This window comes from Rhinolophus sinicus, chromosome 14 (assembly GCF_057876585.1).
Source record: "Rhinolophus sinicus isolate RSI-liver-muscle chromosome 14, RSI-T2T, whole genome shotgun sequence".
Classification (NCBI taxonomy): domain Eukaryota; kingdom Metazoa; phylum Chordata; class Mammalia; order Chiroptera; family Rhinolophidae; genus Rhinolophus; species Rhinolophus sinicus.
The window spans coordinates 39,005,942-39,028,232 of record NC_142514.1 but is presented as its reverse complement, the minus strand read 5'-3'; the positions used below and the strand labels follow the sequence as shown (position 1 = coordinate 39,028,232).

The 22,291-nt window shown below is 44.5% G+C and overlaps 1 protein-coding gene across 2 annotated transcripts in view; it reads right to left on the bottom strand.

The window, feature by feature from the left end:
• MROH7 (maestro heat like repeat family member 7) overlaps nucleotides 1-21,720 on the bottom strand; it is a 45,001-nt gene extending 23,281 nt beyond the window's left edge. For both annotated transcript variants that reach the window (XM_088791156.1, XM_019742859.3), the window contains exons 1-11: nucleotides 20,490-21,720; nucleotides 12,121-12,194; nucleotides 9,819-9,902; nucleotides 8,839-8,918; nucleotides 8,382-8,511; nucleotides 6,379-6,474; nucleotides 5,781-5,885; nucleotides 5,435-5,570; nucleotides 2,268-2,380; nucleotides 1,732-1,908; nucleotides 1,207-1,361 (exon numbers count right to left, since the gene is read on the bottom strand). In XM_088791156.1, the coding sequence (XP_088647282.1) occupies nucleotides 1,207-1,361; nucleotides 1,732-1,908; nucleotides 2,268-2,380; nucleotides 5,435-5,570; nucleotides 5,781-5,885; nucleotides 6,379-6,474; nucleotides 8,382-8,511; nucleotides 8,839-8,918; nucleotides 9,819-9,902; nucleotides 12,121-12,194; nucleotides 20,490-21,720 (2,381 nt within the window). The remainder of the gene's footprint in view (nucleotides 1-1,206; nucleotides 1,362-1,731; nucleotides 1,909-2,267; nucleotides 2,381-5,434; nucleotides 5,571-5,780; nucleotides 5,886-6,378; nucleotides 6,475-8,381; nucleotides 8,512-8,838; nucleotides 8,919-9,818; nucleotides 9,903-12,120; nucleotides 12,195-20,489) is intronic.
• Between the last annotated feature and the right edge of the window lie 571 nt (nucleotides 21,721-22,291).

The window sequence follows — 22,291 nt, the reverse complement described above, 5'->3', positions numbered from 1 at the left end:
TCTTTTCACCTGGGAGTCCCAGGAGACCAACTCTTGGACCCAAGGCCAAGACTAGAGTGAGGAAAGTAAAGCATCTAGTGCACAAAATTTAAGGAAGCCCTTACTCCCAGGCTCATGCAAGTGGCATCTGAGAGCAAGGGCCTCCTTAAATTTTGTTCCAGCTCTGTCTAGCTGGCTTCATGGGCTGCTGCAAGGACTCTTGGAAAAGAGAAATCTCTGATACTGATACTATATTCTGAGCAACACTGATGTCATGTGTGATCCCAGCTGCTTTGTGAGTCTGAATATTTAGTGGCTCCAAAAAGAAAATACCCTGGTGGGGAGTGCAGCCAGAAAGAGTTAAATTCTTACCGGAGGGAGTAAGAGGATGTGTCACCCTGGCCCTCACCATCCCCACTGATCTTGGCTTCTATGAATGACACCAACTCTCCTTATTAGAAGCACACCCCATTTGCACAGCTCTACACAATTCTTTTACATTCATTCTCAACCAACCATCTTAAGATGTGGATCGCACATCTTGCCTTGTTTTATTCATTCAAAGGAATGAGAGTTTCCCGGGCTGGGAGACTGGAGTAGTCAGACTGGTCTCTCCTGCCCATTCACTGTCTGCCCATCAGATCCCCAGCTTCCTGAAGGCTGAGAACATGGTACGTCCTCCTGCACAGGCGCAGGTCCTGGCAGGCGCTCAGTGCAGCTGACTGCATTACGTGTCATGACCACCCACCTGGGATGGGAACAGGAATGATATCCGCTTTTTGCCTATGGGGGAAAACTGAAGCCCAGAGAGAGAAAGCAGGCTACCCAAAACCACACAGCAGCTGAAGGCAGAGTTAGGACTGCCACTCAGGCCTCCTTTCTATGGCATCATTAAAGAGCTCTGAACTTGGAGTTGGTCTGATCTGAGTTTAGGCCCTTGTTCCGCTGCTTGCTCAGTGGGTGCCTAGGGCAAGAAAAGTCCCCTGAGCCTCAGTTTCCTCATCTGTAGAATGGGGTTCTCATACCCCATGCGGAGCACTGACACCTAGCAGTGCTCAGGAAGTGCTTAATGGTTGTCATATGCACCACAGATCATGGAAAAGGGGCCGTTCGGGAGGGAAGGGGCTCCTCTGGGCAGAAGGAAGGAGTTACAGCCTAGGGTGGGGGCTGCTTCAACCCTCTGAGATGTAGTAGCTGACAGTAGCTGACAACCCCCTTACTTGGTACCTGTCCAATGGGAGGGGACACATGAGCAGGGCCACGACGACCTCGGTCATGAAGGAGCTAGCCAGGAGAGAGACGGGCAACAGGGCCACCTCCCGGGCCCGTGGCTCCTGGATGTGTCTCAGCTGCACGTAGATGGCCTGCATGATTTCTGGGATCTGGGGCACAGTGGGTGGCCATGAACAGGCAGAGGGCCCAGGGAAAGCCAAGGGAGGCTTGGGGGCAGGGAGATGGGAAGAGGAAGGGAGGGGTGATAAGACAGAGTGACAGGAGAGGTGGGTGAACAGGAGAGGAATGGGGAGGAGGGCAGAGCGCCTGCTGCTTCTCTGGAAACAAGCCATTCTGTCTTCCCACCCTGCCTCACCCCACACCAGATTGGAATGTTTTCTTGGTGGCTGTTAAGTGAGTTCTTTCTCACCTGAAAGTTGGAAGCTCCTAAAATTCAGCCCCAACCACCCGTACCCTGCCCAAGGGAGGAGCAGATGCTGTGGGGTCTCCCAGCCCAGCCCCTGCCCCTAGGGGCCTTACCACCTCCAGTGCCCTGTGGCGATACCACTCCAGTACTGAGCTGAGTGTGATCTCCGAGGCCAGCTGCATCATCTCTCCTGAGTCCTTCCCCTGAGCCTCTGAGCCACCTTTCAGCCCTTCCAGGGCTGCTAGCAACAGGTCCTTTACCTGCTGGGGCCCTAGGAAGTCTCCAAATTCCTGAAACAAAGGCACAGAGATACTAACACATATGGGCAGACTCCAAGTAAGCCATACACAGATGCACCAAGACTGCCAGACACACACAGAGTTCAGCATGGAGGGCCCACAAACTCTGGGGAAGAGCCACAAAACCAGGGGCGACATAGCCTCTGTCCCCAGAGCTGGGGGACATGGCCCACAGGCCGTGGCACAGACCAGAAGGGTTGGGGACACTCGGGATGGCCCGTGTGGTCGAGGAAGGCCTCCTGTGAAGGGGACTTGGGCCTGGGAAGGTGGAAGGGGAGGAGAAGGCATTGGTGCTGCCCTTCTTCCCCATCCCCTGGGAGGCCCGGGGCTGACGGCCAGCAAGCAGTCACCGCGATCACTCGCAGAATGTTCTGGCATGGGCTGACAGGGTTGTAGGGCCCCAGGAAACGCTTGTTGGTTTCATACAGCTCCTTCTTGTTGGTCTCTTCCTTATCTCTGGCTCCTGCAAGAAGAGAACCTTCTCAATGAAGCGCCTGACCACAATTTTTTTTAAAAAAACAACTTTTTGTTGAACATAGATGAAGGACATGTATAAATCATAGGTAACCAGCTTCATAAATGTTCACATAATGAACATATCCATGTAGCTGGCACCCAGGTCAGGAAACAGAACATGATCAGCACCCTAGAAATCCCTCTTGTGCCCCTTTTCAATCCACTCTCTCCCTCCCCCACCCAGGGTAACCACTATTCTGACTTCTCAGTCCACAGATTAGATTTCCTTGCTGTTGCACTTCCATAAATGGACTCACAGAGTATGTTATCTTTTGTGTCTGGCTTTCATTCAGCAGCATGTGAATGAGATTCACTGACACTGTTGCAAGTAGCATTGTTTCATTCATTCTCAGTTCTGCGTAATTGTCCACAGTAGGAATATACTACAATGTATGTACCTGTTCTACTTCTGACAGACATTTGGGTTGTTTCCAGCTATTACGCATGTGTCGCTATGAACATTGTAGTATATCTAGTCCATTCTACTAGCCTTTTGGTGAATATATGTACACATTTGTTAGGTGAATAGTTAGGAGAGGAATGCCGTGTCCTAGGGTGGGCATAGGTTCAGCTTCAGGGGAGGCTAACAGTTTTCTCCTGGGGGGACCCATTATGCTCCCACCAGCAGCGTATGAGAGTTCCAGTGGCCTCACACCTCACTAGCGCATAGCAATGTGTGTGGGTTTCATTTTTGCCATTCTGGTGTTTATATGCCAATACCTCTTTTAAATTGCAATCCTCTACCCCTGGCATTCCCAATCCCCCTTTTCTGTTTTGTTTTGTTTTTTTCTTTAGGACTTATCATTATCTGACTCACTATATGAATTACTTGCTTATTTTATTCAACAAGTTCATTTATCCATTAGCTTAGAACAGAATGACAGCACAATCACGTGTAAAAGCTAAAGACACAATGCTGGTAGCCAGCACATTACTTAAAGAGATGCCTGAACCAGGCTCTGAAAGATCTTTCCCAGAAACAAAGGTAGTAGCACCAAAAGGTAAGCATGACAGGGGGGATTATTTAGTTAATTAATTTTGTATTGATTTTTTTCACTGCTGTATCCCAGTGCCTAGAATGATACCTGGCACATGATGACTCTGTATTTCCTGTTGAAGAAAATACACTTCAGGTGCATTTCCTGAGCCCTTAGTGTGGCCTGGCCTGGGTTCTACCTGGATCCCCCACAGTATGCAAGACATGGGCATAAGAAAGGTCCATCAAGGTGGAGTGACCACATGGAGCAAGTTTTTTGTAAAGGGAAAGAGCTTGAGACCCAGAATCAGGCAGACCCAGAGTCAAATACTAGCTTTGCCACTTCCTATAATCAGGGAACCTGGACAGACCCCTTCACTCCTGGAAAATCTAACAGAGGGGGTTTGGCCGAGGTTTGCCCAATAAAATGCAAGATACCCAGTTAAATGTGAATTTCAGATAAACAAATAATTTTTAGTGAAAGTATGTCTCAAATGTACTCAAAATTATTCATTGTTTATCTGAACTTTACATTTAATTGGGTATCCTATATTTTTATTTGCTTAATCTAGTAATAGCAATTTGGTCTCTACTATCCTCGCTTCTGAGGCTGATGATTAACGTGGCTTGTATCACTTTCACCCATCGCACAGGAGGCCTGAGTGGTTCCTCAGCAGCAGGGGAAATTGCCCAGGGTCCAAATCTTTGCACCAAATACTAGAGGTCAAGAAAAGCAGAGATACCACATAGATCCCAAAAGGCTGAAACTAGTAAGATGATCCTTGTAGGGATGGAAAAAGGGAACTCTATTTGACAAATGCCTATAATGTGTGTCACTGAGCTGATCTCTTTACATATGTATATGATCTCATTTAATCTTTCAAAAAGCTTGTGAGTTATATCCTACTATACCCTTTTTTATAGATGAGGAAATCTAGGCCTGGACAGAGAAGTACTTGCCTGAGGTCACACAGCCAGGTTTTGTATCTAGGCCACCCTGCTTCCAGAGCCATGGAAGTTTAAACAACATGCCAAGTCCATTGGTTTGGGGCAGAGTTGGAACTATGGAAAAAAAGAAGGAAGCAACAACTCATACTGTGCACGTCTGCGTACAGTGCCAGCTGGGTACTCGTGTCAGCCCATAGCACATCGCTAGCTCCCTGAAGCTGAATCCTGGCTTGTTCTCCCACCTATAGGCTTCAGCCACTCCAGATTCTAAGGTAAGATCTGTTCTTTCTTCATTCACTCAATAAACCTTCACTGAGCACCTACCACGTGTCAGGCCGAGGGCTAACCCTTGGGGATATAGTGGTGAACAAAGACACAGCCTTACCCTGCTCTCAAATGGGGTTATAGTCTAGTGGGGAAGAAAGACCAGGAAACAAGATATTAGAGCTATCATGCCTGGGTGTACATGGTGCTATGGGAATGTGAAAATGAGAGTCACAAATTAAACTTGGAAGGATGAAGAAAGGCTTAGATAGGACTGCTTAAATCAAAATTTGTTTGACCCTTTTGCCTCTTTATCCTTCACCCCTTATTCACAAGATGAGTCTATTGCTCTGTCTTCCTCTTTCTCTCTTAAGCCTTCATGGAGTGGATGCTGCCTCCTCCTCCCCAAATTTATGCTTGTTTCAAGGTGCTGCTGCCTCTCTTTCTGGGAAAGATCTTTCAGAGCCTGGCTTAGGCTTCTCTTTAAGTGCTGTGTTTGCTACCAGCATTGTGTCTTTCGGCTTTTATACATGATTGTGCTGTCTTTCTGTTTTAAGCTAATGGATCAACGGACTTGTTTACAATGTGATATTTTCTATTAAAGTCAGTATTTTTTTAAAAAGTGGGTTTGTTTGTAGCCTTTGTCCCTGGGTCCTGTGGAGACTAAGTCTTCGCACCAGGTTCTGCAGACCCTGTCAGACTCTGTGTTGGTCTCCTCCAGCTCCCACCACTGCCTTGTAGCTAAGGCTGCAGTCAATCCCCAGGCTGAGGGCCTGCTCAAAGCCTGGCTTCAGAGGCGTTCCAAAGGCTTACGTTTTTGGAGCTCCAGGATGGTGTAGAGGATGATGATGCCATCCAGAGCCTCCCGGCCAATCTCCTCATCAGGATCCCCGAGGCGAAGGATGAGCCTCCCGAGCAGAAGCCCCAGTGCAGGGAATCCCGAGGACATCTGTTTGTGTTGTAATCTTAGGAATTGAGTCTTATAGGTTCAATTATGCTACACAGTAAAGAGTGAACAAAGCTGAAAAGTCTGTCCCTGATAACAGAGCCCTGTGAGGATGGCAAGGGCCACCTGGGAATCCCTGGATGATGCACAGGCACCCTCTGAGCTGGGAAGATTCTCCTTAGGAGTGTCCCCCTGCCCCCAGGGGTCACTCACAAAGAAAGGCAGGGTCAGAAGTGTGTGGTTCAACACAGAGACATTGCTCTTCACAGCCCGTGCTCGCTCATGGGCCTTTCCAGAGTTCATCCAGGGCCCTAGGGGCTGTGAGGACAAGGGCAAGACTCAAGGCTACAGGCTGGTTACCAGCCTCTGCTGCCTGGGTGGGCAGGCCAGCCTTCACCAATCAGCAGAAAGCTTCTGGGGAGGGCATAAAGGCAACTCCCCACAGCCCTCTTCTTCTTGGAGCATAGGCAGACATAGGATCCAGAAGCTGAGACTAGGATTAAAAGACCAGAGTGAGGACAAAGGTCAATGAGGAGAGAGGTGAAAGATGGAGAGTCATGAGGAGAAAAGAGAAAGATAGGGCAAGAATGAAGAGAGCAAAGATATGGGGGCAGCTTTAGTAGGAGGATGGGAGTAGGAAGAGAGTAAAGGGGCAGGAGTCTAGGGCAGAGCCTGTAAGGACAGGGAGGCAGAACACTGGCACAAAATGTCCTGAAGGCAAACCCCTCCTTCTGGGTCCCACCTCCCTACCAGCCCCTCCTGAGCCATTCTTCGTTCCCCTCCACCCTTCCTCTCCTCCCTGCCCCCACACCTCCAAAATGCTCTTCAGCCCAGCAGGAGTGGGGTCCTCAACAAAGAGGGTGTTGAGCAATGTCTGCAGGGCATCCAAGGTCTGATGGTAAAGTGTCTGTGGACGAGAGGAGGACCAAGCCACTAGGGAGCTTCCGGAGCAGACCCCAGCCCCAGGCAACCTCTCGTGTGGGTCAGGGGAGAAGGGCGCAATTGGACCCAGGAGAGCTGCTTTTTGGTCCCCGCTCTGAGACTAACAATGTGTGACATTGGACAAATTAATTCCCCTCCATGGGTTACAGTTTCCTTATCAACAAATTGGTAATTTTTATCCCTGCACTTCCTACTTTACAGGGAGAAGAAGCAGAGACCCAGCATTTACTGAGAATCTACCACAGGCCAGGTGAGTGCCCGATGAAAACCACATCACTTCGTCCTCAAGTGTTTTTGTGATTTAACAAATGAGGAGACACTTGTCCGAGGTCACACAACAAGGAAATTTCAAGTCATGAGCAACACATGAGAGGATGGGTGGAAAAATGCTCTAGAACTGTAAGAGCTAGATAAACTTTTATCAGTCTCTGGGGAAGTGCTCTGATTCTTTTTCAAATTCCTACTCCTGGACCCAAATAGATTTTTCAACTTGCCCCTTCAGGGAGCCATCGCTCCCCGGCCCAGCTTCCCTCCTTCCTCTGTCAAACCACAGCCTGGTATTGTCTTATGAAGGTGCAGACATTGCACGTACACAAGGCTGAGTTTGTGTCACTCTGGGAAGATCCTCTCTCCCCTGCCTCCTCTCCTCCTGCAAGCTCCCCACATCTGTCTCCCAGGGTGTCATTGTCCAGGCATCCTAAGTCTGTGCACACGAGGGTTACACCACAACCACCAAGCGAGCCTCACAGGCCAACTACCTCCTCCTTCCCGCCCATCTGCAGCCCACCGCTGTGCATCACTGACCTCTGCTGGCCAGGCCTGGTACTACAAGAGGCCTGTTCTCTTCCCACCCAGCAAGGACCCCCCCAACCTTTCCCTTGAGTGCACCACCTCCAGGACCCAGAACCCTCATGCTGCAGTGATTCGCCCCTCACCACTTTCTAGCCTCACTTCCCAGCACCCTTGCCTGGCCCTCTAGGCTCCAGCCACACTGCCTCCTGGTCATTCATGCAGTCACCATGCTCTCTCTGCCCTCAGGCCTCTGTACAAACTTCTCTCTGCCTGGTGTGCTGTTCCTTCTGGCCGCCCCACTCCCTTCAGCCAATTAGTTCTTCTTTAACCTCTCAGCTTCAGCCCCGTGATCCGTGACCCTCACCTAGGCCAGGTGCCCCCATTCCAGGCTTTTTATAGCACCAAGTACTTCTTGCTTATGTTTACCACTATGGTACTTTTGTATTAATTGTATGATTCTTTCATAATGTCTCTCTCCCCCCTGCCATTGCCCCTACTGTATCTCACCCCTGTACCTCTGGAGTAGGCCCCCAGTTAATATTTGATGAAGGAAACGATGAATGCCCGTGGCTCACCCTGAGGTGAAACCCTTCTTCCTTAACCTCCCCCACTGACCCTACATCCCGCTCTAAGGGTCACTTCTGCCCATTCCTCCTAGGACAGCCCTGCAGAGCTTTAAAAATGCTCATAGGAGTGAGCCCTTTAAGCTTCTGCTTCTCCGGGTCTCAGCCCTGTTTTGCTTCCTTACGGGCCAGTCCTCAGGCCCCGCCTCCCAGTGTTGGCTGCCTCCTCTGGCCACATCCCCTCACAGGGCAGGGCCCAGAAGTGGTCAAAGCATTCCAGATGAGGGATCGATCCTTTTTCTGAAGATTCATTCATTCCCCAAATATGTATCGAAGGCCTACTCAGGCCAAGAGAGGGGAGGTGAATTGCCCAAAGCCCCGCAGCTTGAATATGAGGGTGAAGTTCCTGATCTACCTCCTGGAACACCCTTTCTCTCCTTGCTAGGAGTCCACAAATTTGCATCCCTCTGAAGACCCTGGACAACCCCAAGGACCCTCTGGGGAGGGCCCTGCTCACCTGTATGGTCTCAGCTGTGGCCTCATCTTTCTCCTGCATGGCCTGCACAGGAGGCAGGGAGAACACACTCTTCACACACGTGTTCACCAGCTCTGACCTTTCCCGCACACCCAGGGCTGGGCAGGTGTGACTAGGGAAGAGACAGAACGCAAAGGTATGGAGTGAGGGAGGTAGTCCTGCGGCTAGAGGCCGGAGCTAAGGATGGAGGGCTGGGATGAGGGCTCCTGGAGAGGGGATCAGGGCTCAGCCTGAGATTCAGATCCACAAAGTGCAAGAGGCGGGGAGGGGAGGAGGGAAGTGAGTGTGGAAGGCAGACCACCCAGGCAGGGACTGGGCAAGGGGAGAGGAAAAGGCACAGGAGTGGGGTGGAGGTACAGCAAAGAGGACCCAGAAGAGACAGGCAGAGCCCATGAGCAGAAGGAAAGGGGACGAGGATCAGGGAAGGGGCTGTGGACACCTCAGCTTTGTCAAGGTCTCCATGGCTTGCTGGCGGACGGAGCTGGAGAGAGAATCCAGTGGCTCTTCCTGGATCTGCCTCTGCACAGGGGACCGCAGAGGGACCAGTGAGGGGTGGAGGCCGCTGCAGACTACCAGGGCCAGGGCCACCCCTCCTCACAGGGAGCAGGCTGCAGAAACCCCTCAGCCTGGGCAGAACGCCCCCACCTCTAAGACCTGCCGGGCCTCGACTAGGAGGAGCCAGCTCACCACTCAATCCTACCCTGAGCAGTCAGTTCAAGGCCACCAAAAAGACCCCACGCCCTAACTGGCTGCACCCCACATGTGGAGCTTAGTGACAACTGTTTCCACAGCCTCGTGGTGGGGAGGTGTATTTCAACCATGGACTGGCCTGAAGCAAAAACACTATGAAGGGCCCTTGAGAGAGATCCTGTTGAATTCCTTTAAAAATGTTCTCCTAATTACTACTCACTTTTAATCTAGCACCTACACACAATAGGTGCTCAATTAATGTTAGTTAAATGAAGGTACCAAGGGCAAAGGAAAATATAATTTTGGACAATTCAGTGGTTATCTCTGTCCAACCCATTCTGGTGGATAACTGAGAAGTGACTGTATTTAGCAAAATGATACGGAAACTCTCAGAAGTACCCCACCAGAAGGAATTTCCAGTATTAAATAAGAATATCTCCTCCCAAGTGCACAATGCTTTACCATAAACTAACCATTGGGTTGTGTCCTCCCAACAAGCAGTGACACAGGTACTGTTATCACAGGCATTTGCAAGATGAGAAGAGTGAGGCTCAGAGAAGGGAAATGACCTGCCCGAGCCCCCTCTGGAGGGCAGTTAGAGGTGGAGCTGAGACTCATCCCCGTGTCCTGCCTCCTCATCTGTCCTCTTCCCGCCTCATCAGTGGGTGGACTAAGGGCTTCTGCCGCTTCCCCACCCCAATGCCACCGATCTGCGTGTGGCTCCTGTACCATCATCTTCTTCACCATGGTCTTCTTCTCTCCTTCCGTTTCCAGCAAATCCTGGCTCTTCTGGAGGGTGATGACATTTTTGACCTTGGGGCAACAGAAGGCAAAGCCATGAGTAAGAACCCAGCTTTCTAGGGCTGGGTTCCCTACAGCCCCATGAGCCACCTGCCACCTGCAAGCAAGCCAGCCTGCTCCTCCCCAGCTGCCAGCACCACCACCCTCTCCCTCCCCCACGCCCTGCAACCCTCAAGAGAAATGAGAAACCACCAGGGGAACTTGAGGGTGGGAGTGCAGGGTGAGATTTGAGAAGGTGGCAGCAGGGGGGTGGAGACTCCTGCAGGCCAGCATTTGGAGGAGGACAGATATCAGGGACTGCGAAACACTTCCCCTTTTCCAGTCAATGAAGGCAGAAGAGGCAGCAGCTGAGGGGACACAAAGGGTCCCAATACCTCAAGCTGAAACCTCACATTAGTAATACCTCTTAAGGACCTTCTAGTATCTACCCTTCTTAAGGGCACATCCTGGTCAGATTAAGGCATTCTGCTACCTGAGAGTGAAGACATTAACCAATGTCCAATTAATCTATTCATTCTCCTTATCTTAAGACAAAGGAAGAAAAAACATGAAATAAATGTTTAAAAACCAAACTTCATATAGTAAAGAGAGCAAAACAAGGTAATCTGATGGAGAGTGTGGTGGGTTAAAGACACCATAAGTCCTTTCCCACTCCTCCTATCAAGAGGACAGATGGCCCCTTGAATCTGGGCTCATCTCACCAATTTCTTGGACCAATAGAATGCTGTAGAAGTGATGCTAGGACAGTTCCTGGCCTAACCCTTAAAGGAACTGGCAGCTTTTCCCCTCTGGAACCCAGCTGCCATGGAATGATGATACCATGTAAAGAGAGACCCTGAAAGATGAGGGGCATCTCGGATGTGCCAGCCGTTCCTCCCCCAGCGATCTCAGCCCACAGCTGCAAAGCGGAAGAACTACCCCTCTGAGCCCAGTCAAATTTCAGAATCATAAGAAATCGGGCCCTTCTCATTCTTCCTGCCCCAGTAGCTAGAGAGAACTTTTAAACCACTAATTTTGGGGGTGGTTTATTAAACAGCAATGGATAACTTCTACTGCAAAAGTGATGAGAGAGGGATGGTCAATTTAGGTCAGGGAAGGTCTCTCAGAGGAGATAATTTTTGGGCCGAGCCTGAATAACAAGAAAGAGGTAGTCATGTGAAGAACTAGAGAGAGGGTCTGCCTGTCTCCCACTAGAATGTCACTTCACTGTTGTATCTCTAGTGCCTGAAATAGTACCTAGCACACAGTAGGGACTCAATAAAATTGGTTGAGAGATTGCGATAATAAACCTCTTTTGTCCAGGGACCATGACCAGTGCTATGCACACATTATCTAATGTAGGCTTCACTTCAACTTTATTACACCCATCTTACAGAAGCGAAGAACCTTTCTGGCAAAAGATACAGCAAGTGCAAAGGCCCTGAGGTAAGAATGAGGTTGGCATGTGTGAGAAAGAGAAAAAGGCCAGTGTGGCAAGAACAGGTGGACAGCTAGAAAAATGCCATAGGATGAGGACAGATGCCCCCAAAATGCAAGACCTCTTCTTAGACCTGTCACCCTCTCCCCATCCTGCATTGCCCGAGGGACTGGAGCTCGCTTCTGAGCAGCCTGAGGACAGGGCCTTTCTCCATGCATCCTAGTCTGGGAAGATTCCCTGCCTCCAGACTTGGTCCATCAACCTGTGTTGCCCACACTCCATGTGCCACACTCATGTCCACCAGCCTGTCTAGTCTGCCCTCACTGGCCCTCACCAATTTTATTGAGTCCCTACTGTGTGCTAGGTACTGTTTCACCAAGTCCTGGGGAGGCTGGCTTTCTCTGGCCTCCCGAGGCCTGCTGCATGGCCAAGACCTGGGTCAGAACTGTGTCCTGAAACAGGCCTTTTCCAGCCTTTCTATCCCCTTTAGAGACCCTCTCACAATTCAGTCATTTTAAAAAACGTATGGAGCACCTATGATGTGCCAGGCTGTGCTCTGGATGCTGGGAATATCGCTGTGAATAAGACACACAAAAATCCCCGATTTGTGGGGGAATACATTATAGTGGGAGAGACTAACAAGAAATAAGATGAATAAGTAAAGCATAGTGTGCCTCAGAAGGCTATGAGCACCATGGAGAAAGAAAGAGTCAGGCAGAGAAACGGAATGCTGGGGTTAGGGCTGGGGAGTAGGGCAGGAGGTGGGGCGATCGCATCCTAGGAAGTCAGCAGGAGTTTGGGCAGGAAGCATACCAGAGTCATTTTGTTGCCATCCTCTCTCTTCCCTGGCAGGTTCACCAGGCACGAGGCCACTTCATCAAAGGCTCCTGCATGTCATAGTTTCAATGAGGAGAGAAGAGGGAGGATAAAGATATGGTACACCTAGTGCCATAGTCCCGTCTCTCCTCCCCAACTGGGCCCTTCCAATCCTTACTCCCCCAGCAGCCAGACTGAGCTCCCCTCCTGAAAGCCCTTCAGTGGGATCCCCATTTCACTGAGCATAAAGCCGGCATCTTTGCCAGTGCTTTTAACGCCCTGCCAGGTCAGTCTCTCCTGCCCCCTCACCAGCCTTGTCTCCCGCTGCTCTCCCCTCACTCACCATCCTCTGGCCACACTGGCCTCCTTCAGAGCCTTTGCACAGGCAGATTCCTCCACCTGGGCCAATCCACTGCCACAAGCCCTTGCTCAGGTCTGGCTCCCCTCCTTCAGGTCTCAGCTTGCCTGTTACTCCTCAGAGAGGTCTCCCCTGACCTTCCGGCTAATGGAGGGCCCACTGTGGTCCTCTCTGGTATCATTTTATTATTTTCTTTCAACTGTTATCACAATTTATAATTAAACTCTTATTTGTGATAGTAGATACCTGCTGTTTTGTCAGCCCCAGATTTCCTCATCTTTTGGTGAAAGAGATTCTGTCTTCCCCATGGGTTACCCATTCCATGTAGCTGAATTCTGAAGCCTCAGCCATCACCCCTCTTCAAATAGGGGTGGGCCTGGAACCAAGCTTGGCCAATAAGACAGTCCCATGCCCCCAGCCACAGTAATTGGTCCAGGGATGGGCTTTTGGCTGAACTGGGCCAATATAGCTCTTCATTTAAGAGAGCATGCCTCTTTCCTCCTGAGAACCTATGACAGCATAGAATGTCAGGGCCATCTTGGCCACCAGAGGTTTGGAGCTAATAGGGAGAAGCAGAGACACCTGAATAGTAGTAAAACAGATAGTAGTAATACAGATAGTAGTAATACAAGATCTTGGTTTCTAAGTACCATTCTCCACTAAAATGGACAAGGCGCCTTTGAGAAATGGCTGATTCTAGTACTTGGGCAGGGAAAATACAGAATGAGCCTGAGACATCTTATACCAGAAAACAAGGATAAGAATGTGTCAAAAGGACACAAAAGCTTGCTCAAAGGGAAGTCCGCTAGTCAAATTGGGGAAAGTCTGTGTATCACAATAAATAGTGGTAGGAACAGATGATATAGCCCGTTAAATAAACTAGAAAACTACACAAGTCTATAATAATATAAATAAGTAAATGGCCAAATGAAGTTTGATAAGTAATGGACTATTTACATAGTTTCAAAGTACCTCCCCACATAATATTTATTACAAAGGGGTAAATAGTGACGTTGCAGTAGAGAACCTTGGCAGCATGCATCTTACTCGAGTGATCAAAGTGAATATCACCATTAATGGAACAAATCAAAATAATATGCCACCAGATAGGCTGCAATGAGAAAAAGCCAGCATCGCTTCTGTTCAATTCTTACCAAAGATGTACGATATGAATGTGACCATGAGGAAACATCAGACAAACCCAAACTTAAGCACCACTTACAAAAGAGCTGGACTGTAATCTTCAAATGTATCAAGGACATGAAAGTCAAGAAAAGGCTGAGGACTGAGGAAACAAAACAGACTAGGTAAAAAAAAAAGTGTCATGAATAATTCTGAGCTAGATCCTTTTGCTTTCCATAAAAAGCATTACTGGGACAATTAGTGACATTTGAATGAGGTCTGAGGATTAGATGGTAGCAGTGAATCAATATTAATTTCATGATTTTTGATGGTTAACTTTTGTCTCTTTTTTTTGGTAAAAAAAAAAAAAACAACTAAAATTCAGAAGTGAGGGGACATCATTTGGCAACTTATTATCAAATTATTTACAAAAAACATTTCTACTGTTTCAAATTTTCTGCAAGTTTTTATTGTTTTAAGTCTTTAAAAAAAGAATGAAGGCGAACAAGAGGCATTTTTCAGACAAAAATGATAAAGTTTACCATCAGCACAATTTACTAAAGGAAATTCTAAAGGATATACTTCTGGAAAAAGGAAATCAATGCCAGATGGAAGGTCTGAGATGCCACATGCAATGAAGTAAAAGAGCGAGGTTAATATGTTAATATTTGAGTAAGTATAAGAACATTACATAAATAATAATATTTATGGGGTTAAAGAGAAGATATCACCAGTATAACATGTAAATTAGAGGGGGTGGTACTTAAATAGGGTTAAAATGTTCCTAAATCTTAAGCTGTCTGGAAGACAAATGCATTGATTAATTTGTACTTTAATTAGCTAAATATGCACACTGTAGCTTGAAAATCACTAAAAGACTTGATACTGCATATAATTTCCATACAAGTAGGGGAGAAAACAGGGAGGGGGAAAAAATCAAAAAAGGAGGAAAAAAAACCCATAAAATAGTCACAACAAAGAACACAAACATAGATATCCATTTATCCATAACTGATCAATATAAATGGGCATGGATTGGAAAATACAGTTATAAAGAAGACAATGCTACCTAAATTGATCATAGATTCAATGAAAATTTCACAGATTTTTATTTTATTTTAGGAAAATTGACAAGCTATTTCTAGAATTCATATGGAAAAGTAAAGCACCTAGAATAGACAGTCTTGAGAAAGAACAAAGTTGGAAGACTTACACTACTAGAAATCAAGACTTAAAACACAGTCATTAAGGCAATGGTTAAGGATAGACAAATAATCAAAGGAGCAGAAAGAGTCCAGAAATAAACCTACACATATATAGTCACTTGATTTAACTCAAAGGTGACACTGCAATTCAGTGGGAAAACTATGGTATTTTTTATTTCTTATTTTATTTATTTATTTTTTTAAGGAGGGCGCAGCTCACAGTGGCCCATGCAGGGACCGAACTGGCTACCTTGGTGCTATTAGCACCATGCTCTAACCAACTGAGCTAACTGGCCACCCGCTATGGTATTTTTAATAAATGGTCTGGAACAATTAGATAGCCATATGGGAAAAAAAATGAACCTTAAGTCTCTCTCTCACATAGTTTTCCAAAATTAACACAGGATATATCATAAATTTAATGTGAAAGCTAAACAATAAAGCTTCTAGAAGAAAATATGAGAATATTATCAGAATCTTTGGATACACAAAGATTTATTAAACAGGAGAGAAAAGCAATAATAAAAAAACTAATAAATTGGGTTCTTAAAAATTAAGAACTTTAAAAAAAATTAAGAACTTTTGTTCATCAAAAGACTTTATCAAGTCACAGACTTGGAGAAAGTAGTTGCAATACATATATATGGCAAAGAACTCATATCTGGATTATCTAAAGAATTCCCACAGATCAGTAAGAAAAAAGACAACCCAATTTTTTTAAATGAGCAAAAGGCTTGAACAGGCACTTAACAAAAGAGGATATTCAAATTGCCAATAATCACATAAAAAGATGCTTAACATCAGTAGTCATCAAGAGATTTAAACCACAATGAAATATCACGAGACATTTATCAGAATTGCTAAAATTTTTTAAACTAACAATACCAAATGTTGGTGAGGATATGGAGCAATTGAAACTCTCACACATGGAAGGACAAATTAATTCAACCACTTTGAAAAAACTGGTGACATCTACTAAAGTTAAACATAAGCTTATGCTATGATCTAGAAATTCCACTTGTAGATAAATGTGCCTGTGTACCAAAGACAAACAAAAATGTTTATAGTAACTTTATTCATAATATCCATCAGCAGAAGAATGGATAAACAAATTGTGGTATGTTCATATGATGGAAAACTACAAAACAATAAAAGAGAATCAACTACTGAGACATATGCAACAATATGGATAAATCTGACAGACACAATATTGGGCTAAAGAAGCCAGAGTCAAAACAGTATATATAATATTATCCTATTGACAAGAAGTTAAAAAACAGGCAAAACTAGTCTATGGTGATGCAAATCAGAAGAATTGTTACCTCTGCAGCGGTGATCAACTGGATGCAACCTTGTCCCCCTTGGAATATTTGACAATGTCCGGAGACATTTTTGGCTATCATGACTTGTGGAGGGGAAAGGGGTGTTGCTACTAGCATTTAGAGAGTAGAGTCCACTGATACATTTCATAATGTACAGAAGAGACCCCTATACCCACATCCACACAGCAAAGCGTTATCCAACACAAAATGTCAGCAGTGCCAAGGCTAACAAATGCTGTCCTAGGAAAAGAGGTATTAACTGGAAAGGGACACAAGGGAAGCTTCTAGGCTGCTAGAAAAGATCTATGTCTTAATATGGGTGGTAGTTACCAGCATGTATACTTACGTAAATATTCATTGAGCTTACACTTGAGATTGGTAGTACACTTTACATATTTCAGTGATATGCTTGAAAAAATTTTGAAAAAATTTTATCTTGAAAAGTTTTTTAAAGACTAATACAATTCAAAAATACATTTTTTTAAAAAAATGCAAATGAATAAAATGTTCCTATTAGAAAACAAAAATTGATCCCAAATAGCCAAAACAATCTTGAAAAAGAACTAAGTTGGTGGACTCATACTTTCTGATCTCAAAACTTACTACAAAGCTATATTGATCAAAACAGTGTGGTATTGGCATAAGAACAGACATGTAGACCAATGGAATAGAATAAAGGATCCAAAAATAAGCCCTCACATATATGGTCATTGAAATTTGACAAAGGTGCCAAAACCATTCACTGGCGAAAGGACAGTCTTTACAACCAATGGTATTGGGAAACTGAATATCCTCGTGCAAAAGAATGAAGTTGGACCCTATCTTACACTACATACAAAAATTAACTCAAATACTTAAGAGCTAAAACTACAAAACTTTTAGAAGAAAACGTAGGGAAAAATCTTCATGACATTAATATGGCAACAATTTCTTGAATATGACACCAAAAAAAGACAATAAAAGAAAAAATATACAAATTGGACTTCTTTAAAATTAAAAACCTGTGTGTCAACGGAGACAATTAAGAGAATAAAAAGCAACTCACAGAATGGGAGAAAATATTTGCAAATAATATATCCAATAATGGATTAATATACAAAATATATAAAGAACTCCTACAACTCAACGACAAACAAAAAACAAATTCAAAAATGGGCAAAGGATTTGAATGGATAGTTCTCCAAAGAAGGCATACAAATGGCCAACAGCACATGAAAAGATGCTCAACATCATTAGTCATTAGGGAAACGCAAATCAAAACCACAATGAGATATCACTTCACACCCTTCAGAATGGCTATCATAAAAAAAAGAAAAGAAAAAGTTAATGGAAAATAACAAGGGTTATTTTCAATTGCGAGGATGTAGAGAAATTGGAACCCTTGTACCTTGCTGGCAGGAATGTAAAATGGTGCAGCTGCTATAGAAAACGCTTTGGTGGTTCCTCAAAAAGCTAAACATAGAATTACCATCTGACCTAACAATTCCATTCCTAGATATATATCTAAAGGAATTAAAAGCAAGGATTCAGATACTTGTACACTGATATTTATAGTAGCATTATTGGCCAAAAGCCAAAAAGTGGAAACAACCCAAGTGTCCATTCATGGATAAATGGAAAAATAAAATGTGTATGTACATACGTTGGAATACTATTCAACCATGAAAGGGAAAGAAGTACTGATACATGCTACAACATGAATGAACATTATGCTCAGTGAAATAAACCAGACACAAAAGGACAAATAGTGTATGATTCTACTTACATGAGGGACCTGTGTAGGCAGTTTCATAGAGACAGAAAGTAAATTAGAGCTTACCAGGGACTGGGGAGAGAGGAATGGAAGTTATTACTTTATAGCTAGAGTTTCTGTTTGGGATGATGAAAAGTTTTAGAAATAGTGGTAATGGTTATAAAATATTGTGTGTGACTAATGGCACTGAATTATACACTTAAAATGGTCAAAGTGGAAAATTTTATGTTATATATATATCACAATTTTTAAAAAGTTAATAATGTAACATCAAAAACCATTGAACTGCACACTTTAAATGGGTGAGTTGTAAGATATATGAATTATATCACGATGATAAATGGACATCCACATGTAAAATAATGAAGTTGGAACCCAATTTCATATAATATACAAAAATCAACTCAAAATGGACCAAAGACCTGAATGTAAGAATTAAAATTATAAAACTCTTAGGAGGAACATAGACATAAATCTTCATGATTTTGTATTAGGTAATGATTTCCTAAATATGACATCATAAGCATAAACAATGAAAGAAAAGATGGATAAATTGGACATCAACAAAATTAAAAACTTTTGTGTTTCAAAGGACACCATTAAAAATGTGAAAAGGCAACCCACAGGTTAGGAGAAAATATTAACAAATCATAGGTTTGATAAGAGACTTATATAAAGAATATATAAGCTTATAACTCCATAATAAAAAGACATGTAACCCAATATTTTAAACGGGTAAAGGATTTGAATTGACATTTCTCCAAAGATATATAAGAGGTGGATAAGCATATGAAAAGTCATTCAACATCATTAGCCATCAGAGAAACACAAATCAAAACCACAATGAAATACTACTTCACACCTACTAGAATGGTTATAATAAAAAAGAAAGACAATAACAAGTGTTGGTGAGGATGTGGAGAAATTGGAACCCTTGTTCACTGCTGGTAGGTGTGTAAAATAGTTCAGCCACTTTAGAAAACAGCCTAGCAGTTCCTTAAATGATTAAACATAGGGTTACCATATGATCTAGCCATTCTACTCCTAGGCATACACAAAAGAGAAATGAAAACATATCTATACAAAAATGTGTACATGAATGTACATAGTAGCGTTATTCAAAGTAGCCAAAAGATAGAAACAACCCAAGTGTACATGAACTGATGAAAAAACAAAGTGTGGCATATCCATACAGTAGAATATTATTATTCAGCCATAAAGAGAAATAAAGTGCATGATGCATGCTACAAAATGAATGAACCTTGAAAACATTATGCTAAGTGAAAGAAGCCAATCACAAAGGACCACGCATAGTATGATTCCATATATATGAAATGTCCAAAATAGACGAATCTATACAGACAGAAAGTATATTAGTGGTTGCTTAGGGCTGGGGGTCGGGGGATGGGTTGAGGGTGACATCTAAGAGGTTTGGGGTTTCTTTTAGGGGTGATGAAAATGTTCTAAAATTGATTGTAGTGATGGTTGCACAACTCTGCATATATTTTAAAACCATTAAATTGTACACTCACAGTGGGTAAATTGTGTGGTATGAAAGTTAGATATCAATAAGGCTGTTTTTAAAAAAGATCAACTTGCAAAAACCAAGTTCCTCTATATTATCAGCATCATCAATACAAAATAGTAATTGTACTCAAAAATAAGATATGATTCGTGATAGTAATAAAAAACTATAAAGCACCTAGGAATTAACCTATCAAAAATGTAATAAGACCTTTATGGAGAATTTTTTTTAATTCCAGTAAAAGCTTTATCCTATATGCAAAGGAAAACTTTAATAGATGGATAAATTAATAACATTCCAATAAAAATGCCTGCAAGATTTTTTGAGAACCTACACAAACATATTTTAAAATGTATATGGAAGAATGAGGGTTTACTAACAGCCTTCAAGGCATGGTTTGGATGATGATGTCCTCAGAATAATTTTGAAAAAAACTTTTAAGAGGGATTCTTACCCTACCAGATATGAATACATATTTGCAAAGCCATGGTAATTTTTTTTAATTGCAATATGGTATTGGTATATAAACAAACAAAAACATTTGGAGATATAAATAATTGAGATAAGATCTTCACAACAGCAAAACCTGATGAGAGATTAATTTACAAAACTGCTGCATATTGGAAGTGAGTGCAGGTTCCAGATAAGACCCCAAGGCTTTGCTCAGGTGGAGACCGCAAACACTCAATGGAGGTGAGCTAGGCCTAGAGCCTGCCGGCTCCACTGGTCAAACTTTGACCTGAAAAGCCAGGTCTGAAATTTATCAAGAAAGAAAGAGGCATACATTTTTGCAAGAAAGATATAGTTGGTTGACTTTCCATTTGGGCATAATAAAAGTATCGTGGAGATGTTACAGTTAAGGAAATTGAAGCTCAGAGAGATTTAAGTCACTCATCCCAACTTGCACAGCAAGCTGAGGCTAAGCACTGGACCTCTTGTGCATAATTAATATTGCATGTTATGCACTGAACGTTGTTCCCTTCCTCTCACCTCACCTCGCCCCTCCCGGCCCTATAAATGTGAATGCAGAGTTTGTCCAGGACAGTGCCCTCTCTGAGGCTGTCGCCCTTGCCATACTAACCCTCAGCGATACTTTGGAAATCTGTGGTATCCTTCTCTGTGTTGTCGCAAGCAGGGAACTCCAGCGGGAACTGGCCCATCTCAGCACCAGCCATCGCGCTCCAGCTCTGAGGATTCTCCTCCAGGGGCACGGTGTGGATGGTGTTGTCCTCAGAATAATCCTGCTGGCTGCTCAGTGACAGAGTGGAGGTGTCACTGAAGATGAGGCTAGAGCTCAGGCTCAGAGTCTCATTGGAGCCCAGGATCAGGGTCATGCATGAGGGTGGAGAAAGCATGGAGTCAGCTTCACAGGTGCTGGAGTGCCGGCTAATACCATCATTGGACACAGGAACTAGGGTCAAACATGAGACCTGAGTGGCAGTCGTATTCAAATCAGACCTGGCAGTGCCATCTGAAGTCACATTGAGGGTTCCCTTGGAACTCGTGTTCCAAACTGCACCAAAGGCTCCTTTTGAAACAGACCTAGAAATGTTATGTGAAATCAAAGTGATGGTTTCACTGGTGTTTGGGATTAAGTTCCCACAAGACCCTGGAGCCACATTCAGGTCCAGCTTGGAGACGGTTTCTAAGTCTGCGCTGAGCAGCTGACCGGAGTTGGAATCCAGAGAAGAGTTTGAGGCTGGAATAAGGAGTGTTTTTGAGTCTGGCCTGGAGATACAGTGGCCAAGAACTAGGGCTTCTCTTGAAGAGGAGCTTATAAGTGGGTTTGATTCAGGTCTGGAAGGATTGGAGTTACTCTGACCCAAATCAAAAACGTTGTTTGAGTGGGAGTTGACGGCTTCTTCAGAATTCAGCCCAGAGTGGTTCCCCAGGCTCAGACCCTGGGCCTCAGTCGAGCCAGGGCTTGGAATGAGGTTTGAAGCTGGACATAGGGCCTCCTGTGGGTTAGGCTTTGAGATGTGATTCGACTCCAGGCTCAGGGCTTCACCAGAGGGGGAAGCGGTGATCTGGAGGGAGGCTGGAGCCACAGCCCAACTGCCTTCAGGTCTGGGCGTGTTATCAGACCCTAGGCCAGGGCCCTCCTCAGAGACAGTGTTCAGTATTGGATTAAGGTCTGGAACCAGAGCCAAGCCAGGACTCAGGGGTGGATTTAAGGTAGGAATAAGGTTCATGTCTGGGTTGGGTGCAGAGATGGTGCCAGAACCTAAACTTGGGGCTTCAGTGGAGTTGAGACTAGGTGTCATCTTTGGGTCTTCACAGAGGACCAGACTAGCCCTTGGACTCAGAGCCATGTCTGGTCTGGAGGTCTCTCAATGCCACTGCCCCCTTCTCTCCAATATCCAACTGTTGAGCTCCCTGCTGTGCTCCTAAGAGAGTAAAAAAGCAAATTCAGTCATGTCTCATGTATTAAAACCTTTCCATGGCTCCCCACTATCTTTAAGATGAAGCCCTTGTGTAATTTACAAGGTCCTCCATGACCACTCCCCGCCCGCCTTTCTAGCCCCATCCTACATGGCAAAATATTCATCACACTTCATTCCAATGACTCATTTAGTGGTCTAGCACCTGCTAGAGATGAGCTCCACACTGGCAAGAACATAAATATGAATAATAAAATGGCAATCACTATGTAACTATCAATAATTACTTTAAATATAAATGAATTAAATGCTCCAATCAAAAGACATAGGGTAGCTGAACAGATAAGAAAACAAGATCCATACATATGCTGTCTACAAGAGACCCACTTCAGATCAAAAGACACACACAGACTTAGAGTAAAGAGCTAGAAAAGATATTTCATGCGAATGGAAACAACAAAAAGCTGGAGTAGCAATACTTACATCAAACAAAGTCTATAAG